This window comes from Dermochelys coriacea, chromosome 13 (assembly GCF_009764565.3).
Source record: "Dermochelys coriacea isolate rDerCor1 chromosome 13, rDerCor1.pri.v4, whole genome shotgun sequence".
Lineage (NCBI taxonomy): Eukaryota > Metazoa > Chordata > Testudines > Dermochelyidae > Dermochelys > Dermochelys coriacea.
The window spans coordinates 7217417-7241644 of NC_050080.1; the positions used below are offsets into that span (position 1 = coordinate 7217417).

The window sequence follows — 24228 nt, forward strand, 5'->3', positions numbered from 1 at the left end:
AGGCGGTGGAAGAGCTAAGAAGAGAACCCAGGAGTCCTGACTCCCACCACTGCATCAGAATAGGGCATGTGCTATAGTGGTGGTGCCAGCTGGTGTTTGCACTTCAGTAGGAAGAGAGGGGTTCCTTTAGCTGCCCCCTGTGGATACGTCTCACTTCAGAGGTTATTGCGCTGGCTGTCCCCCCCCCCCAAACTCGCTGTCTCATCCCCTTGGTAGCAGAGCCCCTGCCTTGGAGCAATGCTGCTCCTCCTTTGCCCGCCCCTGCAGGGAGCTCCCCACGTGACGGCTTGGCAGAGCGCTCTCCTGCCCCCGGGGCCTGCGCGCGGCACTTCCCCTCCTGCCCCCGAGGCAGCGCAGTGCTGCGCAGGCGTCCCTCCTCCTCGCGCTCTATATTTGCCGAACGGTAGTTGCCCGCAACGCCCCCGAAGCCCTCACGGGAGCAGTGTGTAGAACAGAGAGGGGAGCGCCGGCCGGTGGACTCTCTGGGCCACGCCTCGACGCCATGTCAGTCTCTATGGTAGCTGGGGAGGAGTGGTGCCCCGCGCCTAGCGCTGAGGAGCTGCTGCGAGGAGGAAATGGCGGCTCGACTCGGCTGAGGCGCCCGGCGGCGAGATCTGTCCCCTCCTCCCGACGGTGAGTGAGAGAGGCGGCCTGAGGGGAATCCGGGACACCGGGCACACCGCCCGCACTGAGGCAGGGGGTGAGGAGAACGGGTGGCCGCCGCCTACGGCCTGGGGGCGCTGGGCCTGATTAGAAAATGGAGGAGGGCAGGCCCGGCAGGGCGGTGTCAGGGCCCCCGGAGGGTCAGCGAGCCCCGCTTTCAGGGGTAGCGTCGGCCCGACCCGGTTCTGCGGGCAAGTCGGCGGCCTGGCGCGGTACCAGAGGAGGCCGGCCGCTCGATGCAAGGCCCCTGAGGGAAGCGAAAGGCGCTTCCCTGTAAGCGGTGAGGGCTGTCGGGCCGGAGCGGCGGGGACGTCGCCCTCGCCGGGCGGAGCAGGATGTCGGGGGCGGGTTTCTCCACTAGGGAGACGAGGTGACCGTTGAGATACAAGATGATGGACATCATAATCGAGCCGATGTCAGACCACTTCTCTGTGATGTCACGATCCGTCTCCCGCTCTCTGCCCCGTTATTTCCCCCCGTCCCCGCGTAGCGGATGAGAGGGGGCTCGGGTGGTGTGATGGTTGGGGGGCGGGGACCCGGAGTTGGGAGGTCGTTTGATGGGAATGATGAAATGGGGGGAGACAGAGTGATCCTGATGCGGGGGTCTTTTGGTGGGTGGGAATGAAATTCATCCGAGCTCGGGTGCTTTGTTTTTTTTTTTTTTTTTTTTTCCTGGGGGAGTTGGAAGTAAATTCAGTCTCTATTGGTGAGTTACGTAGAAGAGGTGAATTTCACCTTGTTTTGGTGATTTAGTCTTCAGGTAGAAGCCAAGGAATTGAAACTCTTTTGGCTTCCTATGAAGTATTCCTATGAAGTAACTTCCCAGCCTCTGCATTTTTCCTTTCTCCCGTTCTAATGGTGCTAGGTGCCATTTTTTGGATGTGATTACTGTTGTGATTACCTGGCACCGTTAAGGATCCTGTGCTACTTTTTGCAAGAATTTCCTTTCTAACTTGCCCCTATAGATTCAATCCAATTAAAAAATAGCTAGAATAGGTTTCATGCTTCAGCCCAGAGTTTGCTGCATTTCAGTGATGGATGAAGTAATTCTTTTTCTGTAGTTTGTCAGTTTGAATTTGTGAAATGCTTTGTGATCCTTTTGAGATGCAAATTGTCATATAAAATATAAAACTATATTTTAATTTTTCCTATAGTTTACGTGATCACTTTTAAAACATAGTTTGACACCCTGTTTACTTTGCTGTGTGGGTCTGGGATCTGCTTCTCTCTAGGAATTTCAGGAAAAAAATTGACCTATTTAATGTATCACATAAGGGTTTGATGTAATCCATAATTTTTCAGGGCTGTATTTTTCTTGATGGATAACCTATCTTTTGTTTATTCTCAGAAATAGTTATTTTTTTAAATATTTAAATTTACACAATTTTATTTAATTTAGTGTTCATTTATAGGGCCCTACCAAATTCACGATCATGAAAAATGCATCATGGACCATGAAATCTGGGCTTCCCCTGTGAAATCTGGTCTTTTGTCTGTTTTTACCATATACTATAGAGAGCTGGTTGGCTGGAGAATGACTGAGGGCCCAGCTCTGAGGCAGCAGCGCAGAAAAAGGGGTGGAAATACCATACCATACCATCCTTACTTCTGAGCTGCTGCTGGTGGTGGCGGCAGCAGCACTGCCTTCAGAGCTGGGCTCCCAGCCAGCAGGTGCCACTCTCCAGCTGCCCAGTTCTGAAGGCAGTGCCGCCACCAGCAGCAGCGCAAACAGTAAGAGTAGCACTACCACAACCTCCCCTACAAAACATTGTGACTTCCCCACCACTCCTTTTTGGGTCAGCACCCCTACAATTACAACACTATGAAATTTCAGATTTAAATAGCTGAAATCATGAAATGTATGATTTTTAAAATCCTATGACCATGAATTGACCAAAATGAATGTGAATTTGGTAGGACCCTATTCATTTAGCAGTTGGTCATCAGGTGAAAATTTTTTTTTTTTTAAGAATGTTCTCATTGTTGCTTATTTCAATGACAGGTGGTATTTCTGTAAATGGTAATGTAAATTAATTTAGTCTCTAAGTATGTTTTTAGTTTCTAGCAATTTAATTAACCATAAAACCAATTGGATTATTGGTTGAGGAGAAATAAATTAAATTCAGCTGAAAATGTGAAGTCTTATTTTATTAATTTAAAATTTCACAGTTGCAGGAAATGATGGGGGGGGGAGGGGGCCAGACAGTCATTTAATGACTGTAGATGTTGAGATTCCAAAAGTTTAAGCTTTATAACATTAAAACACAAATTGTTAACATCACAAGTCAAAATATTAAAAGTAAATGTCTTTAAATCAAACTCTAATAGGTTCTCAAGCAGCATTTTTTTACTTTCCCTTCTGTAAATATCAATTATTATCAGTGGAAATATTTTTTCTTGTCTTTGTATGTGTATGGTGAAATCTACATTTACTGACATTATTGATAAAAATAGAATCCTTCTGTGCCTAAATATGTATTCTAGATTATGGTCAATTTTTTTAGTATCTGAAAGACTGGAAATGGATAGTTGGCATTTGGATCTTTCCATAAAAACAAATGTAGTAGTATCCTCCATGTACAAATTACCTTTTCAGAGTTAGCTGTTAGATTTTTCTAGGGGGTTTCAGAAACAGACTGCACTGAAAGTTTAGATCCAGTATACAGAAAGACCAAAGGATAATATTAATTTTCAGCTTCCTTTGAAGCTGTGTGACTTCAGTCATTTGGGACACAATCCTGCAACTTGAAGTGAATGGGATATTTGCTGTTGATTTCTATGAGAGCAGGATTAGAGTTTTGAATCATTAAAATAACATTTAAGGTTTTAAGTTACAGTGAGACACTAAACTAGTTAAGTATTGTGTCTAGTTAAACAAACTTGTTTTGGACTATGGAGTTTAAATATTTCAGAATGTATACAATGAGCTGTAGGTTTTTAAGGTGTTCAGTTAATATGTAAGGTCTGTTGACTAGAATACTGCAATTAATAGTTTCTTCACACAGTGTTTTTAATCTTCAAAGTATTTTACGGACACTTTAGCGGCAATTGTGTGTTGTATAAGTAGTGTTGTATTTTTTTAAAAAAGTAATGCAAGTAGAACTAACTGATTTCAGAATATTACATAAAACTCTGAACTCCTAAGACCCAACTTTAATTAAATAACCAGGCGATAATGGGAGAGTCTTACCCAGGAAAAAAGTATGTCATTTTCAGAAAGTAAATTATATTTGGCTGTTCAACCAAAAAGCAGTCTGTGTTTTTTATGGTTGTAAAACTGGATTCTGAACTTGTACTAACTCTTCAGTTCAGCCATGAACTTCAGCTAGGCTAGGTAGATGACTTCCCATTTTTACTGTGGTGCATTCTCACCCTCTTCTCCCCAGTTTTTTCCAGATGAGCATTATAAGCTATTAGCCCAGCTTCTGCATTTCTCTTATTTTGGGACTTGCCTTCCTTTTGGTTGTCGCTACTAGACGTTTTTCCCCCCTTCAAGTTTCCAACTGGTGCAACCAGTGCTGGCAAAACTAATGTAGATAGGTCACTGGTGGCCTTTCTTAACTAAGGGTATGTCTATAGTAGAGACCTTACAGCGGCGCAGGTGTACCAATGCAGCTGCATTGCTATAAGATCTCTCGCGTAGCCGCTCTATGCCGACAGGAGAGAGAGCCCCTGTCGACATAATTGAACCACCCCGCAATGAGTGGTGGTAACTATGTTGGTGGAAGAAGCTCTCCCACCGACGTAGCGCTGTGCACACTACCACTTATGCTGGCAAAACTTATTTCGCTTGGTGTTTTTTCACACCCCTGAGCAACATAAGTTTTGCTGACATAAGTGGTAGTGTAGATATGGCCTATGGCTATGTCTACACTACAGCCTGTGGGCAAAACTTTTGTTGCTTAGGGGTGTGAATATTTCACCCCCCTGCATGACATAAATTACACTGACATAAGCGTTTGTGTACACAGCTCTATTTTGGCGGGAAAGCTTCTCCTGCTGACACAGCTTATGCCACTGGTGGAGGTGTTTTTTTTTTAATGCTGACAGGAGAGCTCTCTTCTGTTGTCATAAAGTGTCTTCACTACACACGCTGCAGTGGTGGAGCTGCATGTATGGATAGACATGGCCTAATATTCCTAATGTTGCTAGGAATGCTGGTAGTAGCAGTGGTGGGAAATTTAAAGCAAGGAATTAATGTAGACAAGGCCTTTCTCTCTCCCTATATAAGAATATCTGGGTAGCTACTTGAATATGCTTTGGAAGGTCTCTACGCTCACAAGTAGAACCAGTAGTCTAGTACCAAGTATGGCATGAGGGATACATATTTTACCTATCCATGATCTTATGTAAACCCAGTTTCTGTAGTACTTGAATGCTTCACAAACATTAATGACTGTATCCTCATAATACCATTATGAAATAGGGAAGCACTGTCCTCACTTTACAAATGGTGAGCTATCCAATGCCACCTAGTAACACTGTGACAAAGCTGAACTTGAATCCAGAAATATAGCCAATATTCTGAGAGACAGATTTTGTTTCTGTACAGGTTATTTCACTCAATTGTAACTCCTATCAGAGAGGTTAGTTTTTTGTTGTATTCAAATATTTCACTGTTTTCACTATTATTTTTAAATAGCGAAGCACAGTGTGATGAGTTAAGAATGAAGTTGATAACTTTCATTTCAGACTTCCCTACTTTAGATAGTTTGCTACAAATACTACATTAACGGAGCCTTTTGTTTTTAAATGGTAACATAAAGGTTTAAAAATCAACATTATTTCCATGCAAAACTTTGATGGCAACCGTATAATTCATATTAGTCTAAGACATTCCTGTAGAGCCAAGTATAATTTTATTAAAGACAGGAGCAAACTAAGTAAGATGTTCCATTTTAGAAACAATTGTAGTAGTGGGTGAAATCCTGGCCCCATTGAAGCCAATGGCCAAACTTCCATTGACTGTAATGGGGTCAACATTTTCCCTCGTGTCTGTATATTTCATTATAAGATCAGAATAGCATCTCACACTACAGTGATACTGTGCTGTGGAGATGTTTTTTATTTATTTTTGTAACTATTTTATATATTTGGGAAGTTTTAACAGGCTTACAAATCCTTGTCGATGTATATTTCAGAGACAAAACAATAATTACAGATTTTGTTTTGAGAAATATTGTACATTAATATAATCAGAACTCTGTTTACCAGGCCAGGCTGTTGACACATTATAGAGTTGAGCTCTGGAGGTTTAAAAATTAGTGTCTTATCAAAATGTTTCACACTAAGCATCCTGCCTGTTTTAAATACTTTAAATACACCTTTTTCTGGTTTCTTATGACATCTGTGCTCCTGGGCCCAGAAATTAAAAGCAATGTTTAATGCACCTACCCTGAGGCCAGTTAGTTTTCTGTACATACTACAGTTCTGCATATGTCAGTACCCAAACTTAGCAGTTGGATGGTTATGGCACATGTCAATCTTTGAGCTATTAAGTTTTACGCTAACTATGCTGGCTTACCATTTTAGGACCCATTTCACTCATTAATGATCAATACTGCCTTCTTTACTGTTTTTTTTAACACTGTTGCTTAGTACATGAATTGTAGGTAGGCAGAATTCAATTATCCAAATGGGAATTTGATCTAAATTCTGAGAATAAAACCCCTACCAGTGTGCAAAAAACAACAAAAACACCCATAGAGTCTTTAATGTCAGGACCAGTGATTTGCCCCTATTCTAAAACAACCACTGTACATTCAGGAGTGTAGTGTCCCCAAATGGCATAATGGAGAATTGGTTAATACTACTTCAAAGGGAAGAGTGCCAAGTTCTGTGAATCAGTATTGCTGAAACTCTTTGTTGACTGGGCACTTGCTGGAAATATATTTGAACACTGCTAATCAGGAAGTTAAGTAGCAAAACTCAACTATAGTGCAGGTAAGTAATTCAAATTTGAAAAATAGTGAACAAACTGTATTGCATAAGTAGTATACAAGCTCTCTTTTGCAGCATACTAGAGAAAGTATGCTGAACACTACAGTATATTAAAGAGACAAAGTGGGTGAGGTAATGTATCTCTTATTGGACCAATTTCTGTTGGTGAAAGAGACAGCATTTTGAGTTTACACAGAGCTCTTCTTGAGGTCTGTAAGTTGTTCCAATGAAAGATATTACCTCACCCATCTTGTGTGTCTAATATTCTGAGACCAGCACAACTACAACAGGACTGCAAACTACAGTATGTTGACGATGTAATATTAATGTCCAGTGACAGTTTGATATGAAGCTAGTAAAGTATAGTTTGTTTTGCTATTCTTAAGGTCAGGACATGAAAAAGCTACTTGCCTGGGGCAAGTAGGAAGTTTTCGTAGACAACTATCATTAACTTTTGCAGATTCAAAGGTTTACTTAATGGGGAGAAAAAATTCACTTTTTTTCTGCTGTGTAAAATGATGCAGTACTCTTTTCCAAAGTCTGCAGACAGATGATTCAGGAGTGGCTGATGCTGCTCAGGATTTTACCAAATAGCAGACCAGTGAAAATTCTCTAGAGTCTTTATTAGTTTTACTTCTGCTGTTCAGACCCCTAGGAGCAGCAGCCAGACTAACATAAATCAGGTCAGTTTCACTCTTCTGCTGCTTGGGAAATCTATGTGCCTCAGCAGAGGCAGACAGTAGAGCAGCTTCCTGGTAAAAGGCGTACTAGAATGATGATAACCCAGTTTACCACAGCCAGGATTACCATTTAGATTGTCAAACAAAATTTAGGTTCTGATTCGGTAATCATTTACTGACAGTAACACTTAACATGAAAAACTCATTTGCTAATTTTATTTCTTTGCTTTTTTTTAATTAGCTTTTCATAAACATATTGTATCTATTGGAATAACATGTTTTTATTGGCAATTGAATCCATTTTTTCTGTTTATAATGATAATTTGTACATTAGTCCTTTCTTACTGAGATTTAGACTGCTTTCCCACTCTTTTTCAAATGTTCATATTGTAAGGCAGGGATTGTCAACCTCTTTCTTTCTGAGCCCTTCTCCCGAGGCGTGCCCCCCCATTCTATAAAGACTCCATGGGCCACCTGTGCCCCAACAGCTGTTTTTCTGCGTATCCAGTAGATTAAAAGTCAGGGCCAGCATTAGGCAGTAGCAGGCAGGGCAATTGCCCGGTGGCCCACGAAGTTAAGTTGCATGGGCTTCGCCTTCAGCCCCAGGTGGCAGGGCTCGGGCTTCAGCTTTCTGCCCTGGGCCCCAGTGAATCTAATGCTGGTCCTGCTCTCTGGTTTATTTTGGCAGAGCCCCTGAAACCTGCTTGAAGCTCCCCAGGGGCCCCAGACCCCTGGTTGAATCATAGAATATCAGGGACCTCAGGAGGTCATCTAGTCCAACCCCCTGCTCAAAGCAGGACCAATCCCCAATTTTTGGCCCAGATCCGTAAATGGCCCCCTCAAGGATTGAACTCGCAACCCTGGTTTCGCAGGTCAAACCACTGAGTTGAGAACTGCTGAGAATCTATTGAGTCGAGAACTGCTGTTGTGAGGAACATTTGATTGGAGCGCATGAGGAAGAAACTTTCAGTTTGTGAGAAAAGCTTTAGAAAGAGCAAAGATATATTTTATTATAATAAAAACCATTCCCCAGTACTGTATCACTTTGATCATGGAATTCCCAGTCCCAGGAGCAGTTTAATGTTTACCTCTGTAATGGAAGTAGAGATATGGAAGACCTTGTCCTGTCAAGGGTTCTGTTGAATATTTGTTAGCTCCAGCTAAGTCACTAGGGGGAGATCATGCTAAATGGTGCCATCATATACTTTTGAGTTATAGGAAGAGATGGTTTACAGTTCCTTAACTATGCTGTAACATATTTACTCAGTCTGTATTGCTATTATTTTTCGAGGGGCAACTTTTTTTTAACTGCTAAAGGTTATTTCCTGTTTATCTAGATTATACTTTAAAGTAAACTACCACATTGGTTTGGCTTTCATTTTACTGTAAAATGTACTCGTGTTTAGTTTGACATGGAGTTAGTTAGCTGTTTGAAATAGAACACAAAAGCTTATGCTCAATACATTTGTTAGTCTCTAAAGTGCAACAAGTACTCCTTTTCTTTTTGCGAATACAGACTAACACAGCTGCTACTCTGAAACCTGAAATAGAACAGCTATTTAAATTGAAATAGACAGGCATTGAAATTTTTAGTCCGAAATATTACTGATATTAGAATTGTACTATTATATTTGATGTTATAAATGTACTTTAATAGGCTCCACTGTGCTAATACAGAACAGACTCTTGTAAATGTATTTGTGCATTTATTTGAAAAACTTTATCAGAATGAAAAAATTTTTCATTGAAATGATACATTTCAATTTCTAGGGATATAAAGGATGTCCAGGAGTATGAAGATACTGATGCACAGCCCTAAAAATAATCACAGAACACTATATTAGCATTCATGTGTGTCTCAGCTCTAACATGAAATAATTGCAAGTTGTTGGCACCTCTTTTTGGAAAAGAGAGGAAGTTTCAGAGAAAAATGGTTGTGTAACTCAGCTACACATTGCCAAATCAACATTTACTCTTGCAAATTGTAAAGCATTTATTAGCATTTGAGAGTGAAAGTAGTTGGAAGTACTATATTATTTCATTGGAAGTAGTTGCTGATTAGGTACAGTAGAACCTCAGAGTTACCAACACCGGCATTATGAGCTGATCAGTCAACCACACATCTCATTTGGAACTGAAAGTATGCAATCAGGCAGCAGTAGAGACCAAAAAAAAGAAAAAAGGCCAATACAGTAAGGTACTGTGTTAAACATAAACTACTAAAAAATTAAGGGAAAGCAGCATTTGTCTTCTGCATAGTAAAGTTTCAGAGCTTTATTAAGTCAATGTTCAGCTGTAAACTTTTGAAAGAACAACCATGTTTTGTTCAGAGTTATGAACAACCTCCATTCCCCAGGAGTTCGTAACTCTGAGGTTCTACTATATGGAAAATATGAAGGAATTTGACTGTGTGATTGATTGATTGATTGATTGATTTTAAACCAGATAGTATTGCAAGTAAGTGATATGGTAGGCGTGTTTTCCTAAGTGTCCTAATGCTTAGAATTTATGTAGTATTTTCCATTTGTAGGTGTCAAAGCATTTTACAAAGGAAGTTACGGTATTACATTTTCGGTAGTAGCTTTCATGTTCGTTGACTTCACAATCCTTAGTTAATTACAAACATTGCAACATACTTTTATTATGTAAGTATTTATTTTAAGCATCAGATCTTTTAAAGATAACTACATGATGGATGAGCACACAAATATCTTCATAGACCAAAATTACAAAAGGAAGCCTTAGTGACTTACTATTGTGTGAGTTTGTAATGACATGCGCTTTTTAGCATGATAAAGAACTGTTATTCTAACATGAAATATTTTTCACTAGTTTATTCTTATTTGTGAATACGGTCACACTAATGCTGATAAGCATTAGTCCCGTTTTACACAAAAACTAAGACACAGACAAGTTAGTTGACCAAGGACATTCAAGGTGTCAGTGGCAGACCTGAGGCTCCAACCCAGGTCTCCTGACTCCTAGTCAACGTCCCTATCGACTGGATGGTATGGTTAAAATTTCAGGATATAAAATCCTATAACAGTAAAATGTAAAAGATATATGAAAAGAAAAAACAAAAAAGTCAGTCATGAAAATATTTGTACAGCTATGTTTTTCAATAAATATGAAAGCAATAGAGAAGAAGGAAGAGCAAGAAGAACAAAATAGAAAAAAAAAGATGGGTAAAAGAAGAAATGTAGGTCTGACTACGGACACTGTTCTGTCTTAAGTTAATAAAGAATTTGTTTTCACACAGATTGTTCTTCATTAACTTGTAATCTATATATTTCTTTTCATCTAAAGCTGTTTCAATTAATGACGTGACCAGTTTCTGTTTGTGCAGGTATTCACGATATTTTAATGCCTGGGTATTTATAGTAATCAAAGTACTACAAAATTATAGATAAATCTTAAAGTATTGCTAATTTGGGGTGAGGTCTGATATGAATTCAATTTTCTTGCCCTGAATTGAGATTGAAAATGATGAACCAGTCAGTATTTGTAATAAAGAGCGGTTATACTGGCTCCTTATCTTTTGATAATGGGATAAATGTATGGAGGTCTTTTTGTCATTACACTTTTGTCATTACTTAAATGCACGTTTAAACCCCCCCATTCATCTTACAAAAAGTTGTTTGTATTAGTGATAACTCAGCTTACCTTGATACTGATGTAGATGTCCCAATTTGAATATTTACGTCTTAGTCCACTTTGTTGAAGGTGATTTGGAATAACTTTTTGAGACAGCCACATCAAACTGTATGAGTGGAAAATAAAAAAAAGCAAATGGTGTTTGTTTATCATAGGGAAGTTGTAAAAATGCCATTTAATGAGGCTCCTGTGAGAAAGCTTGCTCCTGATACTTCTTCCTCAAGTATGCTGCTTCTACAAGATAACTACTAGTAGCAGTTAAAGGAAAACTAAACTATACAATATGATATCAATAAGAGTAGTGAAACTTCTAGTTCTAACAAAGACTCTATTACTACGTGTTTAAGTCTTATACATAAATCATTAGATCTTGGTGAAATTAAAGCACCTTCTAACATAAAATCAAGAGAGATAAACATTGATTACAGTGAGCCCCATGGCAGTATTTACATGTAGAGACAGTTATGAATGAAGATAATCGTGGTGTTTGTTTGTGTGTGTGTTAAATGCTGAAATTTCTCATCAGAGTATTTGAATAGATTTTGTGTTTCAGCAGCAAAAAAGCTGCAGAAGCTTGTGGAAGAGTTGTTCTACAGCCATCTCTGCAGGGCTTCATGAGGGATTCCTTTTTCCAAGTTTGAAGCTGCTATTTTATGATACTCAACAACTGACAAAGTAATATTTTCAGGTATTTAAAACTTCCTTGAGATGGGGGAAGGATTGTTTGGAGTGGGAAGGGAGTGAAGACTTTTGCTTGCAGCTTCAGTGTCTTTCATGGACTATTTCAGTACAGTGACCTTCCAAATGCTATTAACAAAAAATGGAGTATAACAGTCATCCTTATGCTCAACAGCTCAGGATTTCCTTGATCAACAGAGCCATTTAGTGGGACCAAAAATTCAGGTTTTTTTGGCAGATCCAGATTCAACAGAAGCTGCCATAAAAAAGCATCAAAGTACGTTTAGATAGTGAAAAGCGACTGTAAAAAGTACCATTTGGAGTTTTTATGTTCATTGTCTCCTACTCCAAATTTGTGAAGTTTGCAAGTAAGTGTATATTTTTGTAACTTGTAAACTCCTTTTGGATTTGTAAGTCAAGCTGGGCTCTTTCTCTCTCTTAACATCACCACTCAATAATGATTCTATAGGTGGAATTCAGTTAAATTGCTGATAATGCATGAACCACAATAAAAGTCCTTTCACGGTTTGGAGGCTGTACTTACTGCAATACTAACAAAATAAAATATTTTATACTTACTATAAGATATAATTTTCAGCACTTCTTACTTTGATTAATGAGTATTAGAATTTAGGAGCCTTTGGAGAAACAGTGTGCAATATTTAATATTCCTCCACAGTTTTGGAAGAAAGGTTTCCAAATCTTCCATAGCAAGGCTGGTTAAATGCAGACTTCCAGAGGTAGGCAAGGCAAAAGGGATTGTCCCCTAATGATATATCAAGACACGGATCTCTATTAGGGCCCATGCCTTCCACATAGGTATGTGCTTCATAGGATTACATATATACTACCATTTGGCCTAGGCCCTAAAATATCCATTTTGATTATACTATAACTGCACCTCTTATTGTTGTCATAAGTAGTAGACAATGGGAGACTGTAATAGGCTGCAGTAGAAATTTGACTTCTGCAAGAAAAGCCAGTAAATGTATTATTCCATACATATTTTAAGGGATTTTTCTGTGTTACACCATCTTTAATCACTGACTGGACATACCGAAACAGTGACAAGTATTTCTAAAACTGTTCTGTTCTGAAAACTTAAACTTATTTTTTGGTAAATTTTTACTTTGCTGTTTGAAGGTATTAGAATGAATTAATGGAATTTTCCTTTAAGCTCATTATCATTATAGAAAGAACTTCACTCCGATTTTGAAATTTTTTTTCCCAAGACTTACTGCCCAAGGAATAAGCCTACTAATGCTGCTATGTTCCCAAATAGCCACGGACTCTTAAAAAGTATGGTCTTGCAAATTAAATGAATTGAAACAGTTTTGTATCATTTGTACTGTGTCTAACTGTAGGATTGGCAATCAATTTTTATTGAATAAACTTAAAAATACCCAGAACAAACATAACTTTGTGCTTTTGTATAATCACGTTTCCCCTTTTTGATTTAATTCTACTTTTATTTTCTGTTGTAGATAGTTCTATATTTTCTATATTGTTGTGAATATTCCCTCTTTCTTTTTCACCCTTTATATTCTTTTCCTATATTGTACTATGTTCTCTCCTTTCTCTTGTATGTTTGACTCTTCCTCCTTTTCCTTAAATATCTTTGTTGTTCTTTAATTTATCCCATTATTCTGTTTTTCACCTCCACAAGCCTGTTTATATCACTGATGAATCTATACATATCAACTCACACTCACATTTACACTTGCATGTATCTGCATGCACCTACTCGTGAAAAGACCCACCCACTGCTCACATGCAGCCATCTGCTAACAGATTCGTTCCTGACTCCTCCCATCTTCCAGTGATTAAAAACAGTGGATCCCGGGGCTGCCATTTTTTTTGTTACTCCTACAATCCTAGTAGTGAAACACCTTTTTCTTCCTCTTAAGAGTCGTATAGTACCTCTTTAGGGCTAATAAGTGGACTTTAATGGAATTACTCATGTTTAAAGTTAAATGCTTTGCAGGATCAGGGCCTTAGTCTAGCACTTCAAATTTAGCATTGAAAGTATGTAAATGCACCTACCATAATGGTTACTTCATTCCTGTAAGATGGTGACATTGCGAAGAGAGTTTACTAGTCTTCACAAGTTGTGTATCCTATGGATACAGATATCTGCAGATTGACTTATTTGAATATTTGCCTGTATGTGATGACCACCCCTCCCTGCACAAGACTGCATCATTGGCATTTCAGTTACCAATTATTTTTGGTCCATGTCTTGAGGATTGTAGCCACAGACTTGATAGCTATATGTCTATGCTGTTTCACAGTTTAAACATTTTTATATTGGAACTTTTCTGGGTTATTCCAAGTGATTGTTCTGAATATAGCTGCTTTTGTTGAAGAGATGTAACCTTATTGTGGTCTTAAAGAAGGCAGGCATAATGGAAGACTAATGCACTTTGGTTTAAATATTATAGAGCGGATTGTATATTGCAGGGAGGGAGCATTGCTGTTAGGAGGCTTCTTCATTTCTTGGAATCACTGATGTATAGGACTTGAAGAGGACGTGTCTATTTGTTTTTGTGGGTGTTTTACCCAAGGGCAGAGTAGGATGTTTATCTTAGATTAACTGGTGGTCCCATAACTTTAATATGTAATATTAATTTTTGAGCATTCCAAGCTTTAATGTGGGTTTTTGACATTTTTTTAAAAAAGAAAGAAAAGAAATGACAGCATTTTAAAGTGGTTCCCCTTAAGTAATTGATAGCTATTCCAATTAGATTATGATTTTTATTTTTGGCTTGTGAATATCCTTTGTTTTAAACAACATTTTCAGAATTGCTCAGTGACAGGACTTTCTGTGGAGCTTGTCAGCTATGCACGGACTGTGTTGAGAGGAACCGTGCAGGGTATAGAAACTATCAGGCTCTATAACGTATATAGAACATTAAAAGGTTATTTTAAAATAACCAAATAAAACTACCAATCAGCTAATCATTGTCCAAGAGCCAGTCTGACTTAACCCTTATGAATATGAAGATAATCATCCAAATGTGAACTGTGTACAAACTTGAGGTCATGAATCTTCCTGAGCCTTTAGAGAAATCACTCCAGTGCTATGCTTTGCAAGTGTGAAAAAGGCCCTAATAATGTCCCTTTTCAGTGCTGTTTCTAAGTTCCCAGAGCAACTGGTGAAACTGGTAAGAAGCAGGTCAATTTCATGCTGCAGCTATTTGGGAAATTTATTAGAGATTCCCATTACAGCTGCTTGTGAATTTTTTTTCTTCTCCCTGTTAAAGCCAGTGTGTTGAGAAGAGGAATCTTGCTATCAACCTCTACTGGTTGAGATTCATTCCTAGTTGCATGCTCGTGTGCACTGTAGCCTTGCCAGAGTTAATGAGTACGTCTTTGATTAGGTCATAATAATATTAGTGATACAAGATCTTCTGATTAGCAGAACATCCATAATGAGGATATGACAAGATTCTATTTCAATTGGTTTCTGGATGTACAAAAGGTGTACTGTGTTTGAAGTCTAGTGATCAACCTTGTAGAACACTAGAGAACATTGGAGGTCATTCTGTGATTAGCATGAGGAGGGAAAGATTGTCTTGCAATATTGCTGCTATTCTAGAATTTCTTCAAGCCAGGTAGACATGAGCCTGACTGCTATGAACATTAAAGTCCAGTTGCAGGCAGTTTGTAGGCTAGTTTTCATGCTATTTAGCCGTGGACAGCTTAGAGGCCACCAAAAGTGCTATGTGCCTCCATGATGATCTGTCCTTAGCCAAATCTGGTGCACTACTGGGTAGAATGCCTATGAGGGACAAGTATCTTACACCATCCCAGCCATTGAAAGCATTATATATTCTCAGCTTCATCTCCCTACTTATCAGGGTGGTTGGTGTGAAAGATGTTCTTAATGAGATGCATCATTACTGATGACAGTTTTGCAGTGAAAGCTTCAGTTTTTCTTGATGCTGCTCAGTTATCGACAACAGAGCCAAGGTAGGTGATGTTACTAACAATATCAACTGAGTGGTCACCTCACTAAGATGCTAGAACCCACAGTATGTTCAAAATTGCTGACTGGAAGACATTTGGTTTTACCACAAATGGGAGAGTAGTTGTAGGATTCAGAAGACTGGTTAAATGGTTAACTCTGTTCCTATAGGTAGGCACCTAGATGTTTCTGAAGGCTGTGACAGCCTGAGATCAGTAAGACAAGCTGTAATTCATGCTCTGAGCTTAAATTGGTATGCTCTCACAACTCCCTTTAGAGAGAGTGACGGAGAGGGTTTCAGTATATTTATTATTAAGATTCTGTTTCTCATCAATGTAAACTGATTTGAAGGATAGGAGAGTGATATGTACTGTCTTTGAGAGTGTCTTCCATTATTTCTGCACCTGGCTACATTTGTGTTTAAACCCTTTCAGAATTCAGAACAAAGATTACATGTACCTTCCATTTGAAGCAGAAAATTGCTTTGCCACTTTCTGTCCAGAATTGCTAAAGCAGAGTAACATTCAATTGTTAGACATACAGAGGGCACCACAGGTTTACATAATGAATCTCAGCGTGGAGTAAAGTGCCATTTAGAAAGTAGTATCTGAGCCAAGAAATTTTTAACATGTTAAAGATTTGTAAGGCATGTAAAACTTCATCAGACATTATACATTAATGTACAGGTGCTTGCAGAAGTGGTTTTTGGCAGAAGGGTGTTGCAGCTGCCTGTGAGATACTTTGCTTCCCTATCTCAGGTGCTTGAAGTGTTTTGGGAGAAGTCAGGGGTCTGGACTAGTATAGAAGATCAAAAAGAAAAAAAATATTTTTTTCTTTCTTAGTGTGTACCAGTCCAGAGACCTTTTTGTTGTAGATTTTCGGTACTCAGTTTCCATTACAACGTACATGTTCATATTAAAGTTATATTTTGTTTGTCAGCAGAATGTGTGTCGTTCCAAGTATTGCTTTCAACTGAAGCATGAGGAACAACTAGACTTCTGATTTATAGAGATGTTTTAATGAAATGATAACCATGAGAATAAAACTAGAACACTTTGTAATGTAATAAGAGAATCTAGAAATATTTATAATCTTATTTATGATATCCTGTGTTTTATATACACGTTTGTGATAAGAAAATACCTGAGCTATATAGATTTTTTTTTTTATTTTTATTTTTTGGATATGGTCACATTACCATTTTGAAAAAGCAAAACGAGGCATTGTAGGAGCAGTTATTTGTTGGAGGTACCTTCCATTAGACTACAGATGTAGTGATACCATGCTTAATTGTTTAAAGGAGACTTTGATCAGTGCATCAGTGTGAAATTGAGAAAGGATGAAAACCTTGTTAAGGCCCATTGCACCACTTAAACTTGCAGTGTGGTTGGTTAGGAGAAGCCAGGACAGGTCTGGAAGGGGATCCTTCTCCTGAATGTTACTGAGGGATGTCTCTCTATTAGTTCCTTCTATGCTGAGATGTAAATTGAGGTTCAGAAGTGGACCGGGGAAGGGCCGCAGACTTCATGGTTAAGTGGGTCCAGTGACTGTAAGAGCCCAAGTAACACAAAGGAGCTGTAACGTGCACTTCCCGACCATACACTGGAGTATTGGCGGTGCTACATTGCAGCTCTGTGTCTTTTGTCCCAATCCCTTCCATGCTTCACCTACATATAGCCCAGTATTTAGGATTTGTTTTGAAGTTATTTTCAACCCTCCGGAGAGATTTTTCCCTACATTTATTAAAACTGTGGCTTGTATTTCAAACGCATTTTAATTATAGTTGGTCATTGAACTTTTTGACACTGTCACTTTTGTCATTGGTATCATGGGAACTCTTTGCATTGAGCAAATCAGAAGAGCTTTTGAAGAAGCTTTTATACAACTGTCTGTCAATGAGATTCTGTACATTTATTTTTTTGTATATGTACTCAAAGAACCTCTAAAAGTGTTGCGACACTAAAGGGAATAATGATGATGATAGGGATTATCTAATATAGAAGGTGCTATAATTATAAGTGCCAGTGGGAGCTTGACAATTCATTGGATAGGGTAATGTATTGTTAAAAAGAGCAATTATAAAATGATTTAGTTTGATACCGCAAAAATATTCTTTAAGTTGCTGGTTTTTAATAAGTATTAATCTAAATAGGACAGGGATGCAAGGATTTATGGTATCTACAAAAATGTTCTTTTACTCAGCTGAACTTCTGAGAGACCTATAGTAGACAAATCTTATAGCTGGACACGTTTTTATTACTGTGCTAATTCAGCTTGCTTTTTAGCAGGTTTAACGTAAAAACTGGTCCAGTGCGGGAGCCTTGTTTACACTAGGTATGTCTACACTGGAAAAAAAACCAAACCCTCATGCAGTAATGAGTCTGAGTCCAGGTGTACAGACTCAGGCTCGTGCAATGGTGCTAAAAAGGGCCATGTAGAAGTTCTGGCTTGGGCTCTGAAGCCCAGGAAGGGAGATGGATTTCAGAGCTGGAGCTCCAGCCCAAGCCAGAACATCCTCTCGTCTATTTTTCATGCTGTAGCATGAACCCCTTGAATCTGAATCTGTAGACCAGGGCTCTACGACTTGCTGCTGTAGGGATTTGTTTGCAGTATAGGTGTATACGCCAACACTCCCCGTAGGGTCAGCTAACCAGATGATAGAACAGGTGGCAGGGTTTATTTTTGTAACGCTGTCTAGTGTAGATGCAGCGTAGGTGACTTTGGTTTCCCATGGCAGCTATATTTGACTGATACAGTGGAATGGTTGACCTCGAAAGTGAGATTTATGTATGCAATAGACAGAGTTTTCTCTAACCAGTCCATGACTTTGGATCTCTCTTCTGGAAGAGATTTGATTGACTATAATCTTCAGTGTATTAAAAATAAAATATAAAACTCACTTCTTCAACCTAGGTTTCCCACAAATCAAATATTTAAAAATAAATCAAAACCCAAATTCCTAACTATACAAACAAACAAATGCTATTCCCCTTCCCACTCTCCAGCCCCCCTATAGAATGGGAAGAGAAAAAGAGACATCATCTTGTGTTCACTTTAAAATGTATGTTTGTCGGGTACCACAATGATTGGTACAGCATACAAATATATGTACAGTAGAACCTCAGAGTTAAGAACACCAGAGTTATGAACTGACCAGTCAACCACACACCTCATTTGGAACCGGAAGTATGCAATCAGGCAGCAGCAGAAACTGCAGAAAAAAAAAAGAGGCAAATACAGTACAGTACTGTGTTAAATGTAAACTAAAAAAAAAAAGGAAAAGTAGCATTTTTCTTCTGCATAGTAAAGCTGTATTTACTGTATTCAAAGCTGTATTAAGTCAGTGTTCAGTTATAAACTTTTGAAAGAACAACCATAATGTTTTGTTCAGAGTTATAAACAACCTCCATTCCCAAGGTGTTTTGAAACTGTCATGTTAAATTAAAACTCCCTTTTTAAAATGCAGTTTGCAATCTTGCCACTGGGTTGAGTAAATTAACAAATTGCAAAATATGATCTATTCCAGTGGTTCTCAACCAGGGGTCGGGGCTCCCTGAGGGGCCATGAACAGGTTTCAGGGGGTCCTCCAAGAAGGGCCAGCGTTAGACTCGCTGGGGCCCACGGCAGAAAGCCAAAGCCCCACGCATGGGGAAGCCTGGGACCCTGAGCCCTGCCACCTGGGGCTGAAGCCAAAGCCTGAGCAACTTAGCTTTGCAGTTTCCCCTGTGGCATGGAGCCCCAGGTAATTGCCCTGCTTGTACCCCCTAACGCCAGCCCTGGCTTTTATATGCAGAAAACTAGTTGTTGTTGTTCTAGGCCATGGAGTTTTTATAGCATGGAGCGGGCTCAGAAAGAGGTTAGAAGCCCATATCTATTGAACATCAGAATGTTCCCTAAATGAGAAAGTACTGACTGCAATATTAGGTATGCATTAGTAATATCAGATCTGTGCCTCAAGATTAAATATATTGAAGATTATTTTTCATATATGGTCTTGACTCTGGTTGATGGCACACAAATATTAAACTGGATTCATTTGTACAATCAGCAGAGGACATTCTGAAGTCAGTAGTATGTTACAAGCTGAAAGATTCAAATAAGATATGTTAGGGCACATATATTTAATTTTTATTTTTCATTCAGTGGCATATGTTGTATAATAATACTAGGGTTATTAGAATTGAACAAGTAGTGATTAGCTGACTTTCCCTCTTCCTTCAGGTATATCTCTTAGAATTGCGTGATGTGTGATGAATTGGAGATTCTGAACAGGGAGATTGAGCGGTTATTACGGAGCAACATCGTGGAAGAAGGCACTTTAAATTCAGACTGTCTTCAGCCATCTACCACTGACTCCTTGGATATAGCCACTGATTCAGACAATGAAGCGAAGTACAAATTGTGCAGGTACCCAATGCCTTTATAAACAGTAATAGGGTTCTTAAAATTAGATTATACTACTCTGGATTTTTTATTTGTTTCGTTTTTGGAAGATTTGAAATGTACATGGGAAGTATTTAGAAAGCAGGGAACAACCTGAATTTGTCCACATGCAGCATTAGTTTATCTGTTGCTGTCAGTGATAGAACAATTGTTTGGATTGCTTTACTATTTCATGTACCAGCTGAGAAGAATGGCAAATTTCTGTTTTCGTTTGGAAAATGTAATGGCACTGGGGAGAATCTGGAGATGATCATTTCCCAAGTAGTAACAAGTGGTTAAAAATAGCAAATATGCTGTAAGACTCTGGGGTTTGTGAACTTGGACAGTTCGATTTGAACAAATAAATTGTAGGGAGGATGTGTTGGAACATGTAGGATTATACATGTCCTTAATTTGTCCTTACATTTGCCTGTCTCCACCTTACAGTACCAGAATTCATCCTTATCCTGAAATCCTTGTTATGTTTTTAATCACTTTTTACCTTTACTGTTGTAGTTCCTCTTGCAATTGCTCCTAAATCATTTTGTTCCAAGAATGGAATCATGTTACCTTTGTTTTCTGTCACTGGCTTATGTTCAAGTTCAATTCAAAACTGACTTTATTGGTTCTATCCTGCCTCCTGTTCCCAAGCCTGATCGCTGTACTCCAATTGGGATAGTCTTTTCTGTACTTTCCTCTGGACAACAGTTAGCTTTGTTCCTGTAGAAAAGTAAGTTCCTGATTCTGAAATAATCTTGAAAAAGTTTTTGCCAGCAGAGTTGGCTCCTATGGTAGAGGGAGATCTCTTAACAAATGGTGGTTGTCAGCCCTTCTTTGGCCTAGTCTAGTTTTCATGAAACATTTTTAAAAAGTTTTGCCCCATTCACGCAGGCTGTACCTGCTGATAAAATCATATTTCTTTAAAACTATTCAGAGATAGATTTTGAAAACTGTGCAGGTTTGGGAGTCTTTGTAGAGTGGACTTGAGCATAGGGACAATTTCTCACTTGTGAAGCTTCATCTGGAACTCTTAATCTTCCCTACTTTTAAACCACTAACTAATTTCTAGTTTTTAAATCTTTGAAACTATGGTCTTGTCCACACTTACAAATTTTGCCCTTCTAGCTATGTTAGCATAAACTGTATAGCTTATTCTGGTTTGGCAAAGGGAAATAAATTATACCAGTAAAAAGTGACGTATATCAGTATAATTGCATCTGAACTAAGGTTTATACACGCATAACTGTGACCATGAAAAAAAATCACATTCCTTGCCAATATAGTTATACTGGTAAAACTTTTTAGTTTAGAACAGGCCTACTTTTTTGCTGTAAAATTGCATTTGACTTGTTTTAAAACACTTCATAGTGTAAACTATTTGATATAAAGGATGACACAAAAAACACTGTCTTTTAGCAGTTAGGTTATGTTGGCTTGGCTCTTTAAACTCTGTCTTGAAAACAGTACAAGACTAGGAGAAAGTGAAAGAATAGAGAATTTATCCTTCTGCTAACTGGTAACACTCAATAGATCTGTATCTGGCTATAGGGAAAATTAGCTGGTATTAATCAGAATTATCTTGGATTGTTAGCTTGAATTAGTGATGTTAAATTTGGCTAAAGCCTTTAAAATAGGATAATGTTTTTCTATATTGTCAGTACTGTTAGAAACATCTAAATATAGATTATCTTTTAATTTCACTCTGGATGAGCTATTAAATACTACTATTAGAGTTAATTTATTTTTTTAAATTCCTATTTAGGACGCTGTTGTGCTAAGAAAATCTTAATGGCTTCCAAACAAATGTATCCATATACAAGCTACATGCCTTTATGGAGCTGAACGATCAGTCTTAACAGTGGAGTTTTGGTGGTAGTTTTTTCCCCTTTACAATAATACTCCTTCTGTTTCAGTCCATTTTCTGAGGAAAAACTGATGAAGAAACAAAATGTGAAGGTTGCTTTCAAGTGTTAGAGATGCACGTTGCCTTTTATTTTATCTGTTTTCTTACCAAAACTATCTCATTTTACAGACTTATTTTTAATAATGAGAACTTTGTAGCAATTTAAAGCAATACCAGGTTATCTGACCTGTTGGAATTGTGTAATACAGAGTGGTAAATTAAATTAATAAAACTATATAAACTTTTATTATTTTTTTTTTCCTTACAGGAGCCTACAACTGGAGGATTGATATCTGAGTCTTTGGATTGTCATCAAGATGAACCATGCACTTCTGAATTATCAAATTCAGCATGTGCTTTAGGGATTATGCTGAATGACTCTGATCGACGACTGCTGCCCTCTTCTCGCTCTCCCTTTCATTTAGATCTACAGGGAGAAACCATCCCAACCTCTAATGCTGTGTCAGGTAAAGCATATAGAGGACATTGAAGAATCTTCCTATTTCTTTAAGTTTTATCTGGAATTTAAATCTCAGAATTTGGATTTCCTCTGCTGTACTCTTAACATTTCTTCATCTTCCAAGGTAAACAAATACATAAAATATTGTTTGATCTGTTGCATCATAACAGCTTTAATTTTCAATTTCTTATTAATATCAGTTTAAAGTTTTTTATAATATTTTAAAATTATAATCTTGTTGCTACATAAAATGCTTAAAACTAAAAAAAATATGTAATGTTATTTTTAAACATTATCTGCTAAAGAGCTTAACAATATTCCATTAAGTTTAGAAATAATTTGTGAATGCTCCAATAGCTAGGCTAGAAAGGGGATTCATCACTTTTTATTACCTTACTATTGGCTTAAAATTAATTATTCTTTTAATTCTACTGCAGCATTCTTATTAGCTATTTCCCACTTCAGTGATGCTCAAGCATGCACTAGCTTGATGGTTATATCAACAGTACAATCCCACTGAAGTTGTCCTATAGAGAATCTTGTAAGTGCTATGTTTTCAAACACTGTTATGTGGATTTGAAAAGTTCCCTATTTTAGCTTTATTAATTACATTATAAATGGTAGCATATTTTTAAAAAAGAGAACTTCTCAGGCCATCAATTTTTAGTTTAAGTAGACAAATACATGGCACCATTTTGTTATGGGCTAACTCTAGAGGGGTTCGTGCCTGATATATTACAAGTGTAACATATGCTGGTACACTGCTTGAAACAGGAGCCATCTCATCAGGACTGCACATTGCAAGATGTAAAAATAGTGAGATTTAAAATAACATGCTTAAGCCTGTCACATACTAGCTATTGGAATTGTGGGTATATCTGAAGCTGTTGGAAATTTGTTCAGTTTCTTCAGGAATCACCATAAAATGAAAAGATAAAGTGTATGATTCAATTTTGTTATAATGCATTAGCTACTTGTGAAAGAAATGCAAAATCGAATCATATGGAGCTGCTGCTCCCAGTCTAGAGACAATTGACTTCTGTTCCATGTATGGAACAGAGTTTAACAATGGTTTTAAAATTTAGTTGTGGCTCAGAGTGTTAATAGTGTAAAATTCATTAGTCAGACAGGATAAAATTCCATAACACTTTCCAAGGAAAGTGTATGAAAATAGTTTAATTTTACCAATTTGTGCAAGTAAATCCCTATTTGTTCTGTGATGACTGTACAACAGCACACACATTCTACTGATCAAAAACTTATTTATTATTCCTTCTTAGCAAGGCACTTACACTGCATGAAACTTGTTTGAAATGCAGCAGCACATATGCTAACTGGTTTTACTGATTGAGATCATCTTATCCCAAATTGTTCTTTATTTTGGATCCTCATAAAGTTGCCTCATGCTTGTATGTTGTTTCTGTCACTTGCTTCCTGCTGTTCTCTCAGACCTGGAGAGGGATTCTAAGAAGCTGTGTCCCTCACATCAACACTAGCTTTACCCTATGGTTCAGCTTGTGACATTTCCAGGTTATTTGCCAGAACTCTTCTCTGGCACAATATACAATTTGGAAGCCTTGACACAAGGACCACATCAAGGACCAGCCTTATTTGAATTGCTTTCAATGTGTTGAGTTTTTTTTCAGAGAATTTGTTGATAAGGCTTTGAGAAATTCTTCTGACCTGAACCTGATTATACTTAAGCAGTCCCATTAGTGAGACTCCTCTAGAGGGAATGTGTAATACCTTTTGCTGAATTACTAACTACCAACATTACTAAAACAATCAGTCCTTTCAGTCCTTCACCAATTCAGCTCCACTGGCGAATGAAAATACTTCCCAAACACCATCTAGAGAAGGC

The 24228-nt window shown here is 38.1% G+C and overlaps 1 protein-coding gene across 1 annotated transcript in view; it reads left to right on the forward strand.

Annotated features, from left to right (window-relative positions):
* Positions 1 to 411: 411 nt before the first annotated feature.
* DIDO1 (death inducer-obliterator 1) overlaps positions 412 to 24228 on the forward strand; it is an 89245-nt gene continuing 65428 nt past the window's right edge. The window contains 3 exon segments of the mRNA XM_038369021.2: positions 412 to 633; positions 19804 to 19984; positions 22170 to 22374. Coding sequence (XP_038224949.1) covers positions 19826 to 19984; positions 22170 to 22374 — 364 coding nt within the window. The 5' untranslated portion in view covers positions 412 to 633; positions 19804 to 19825.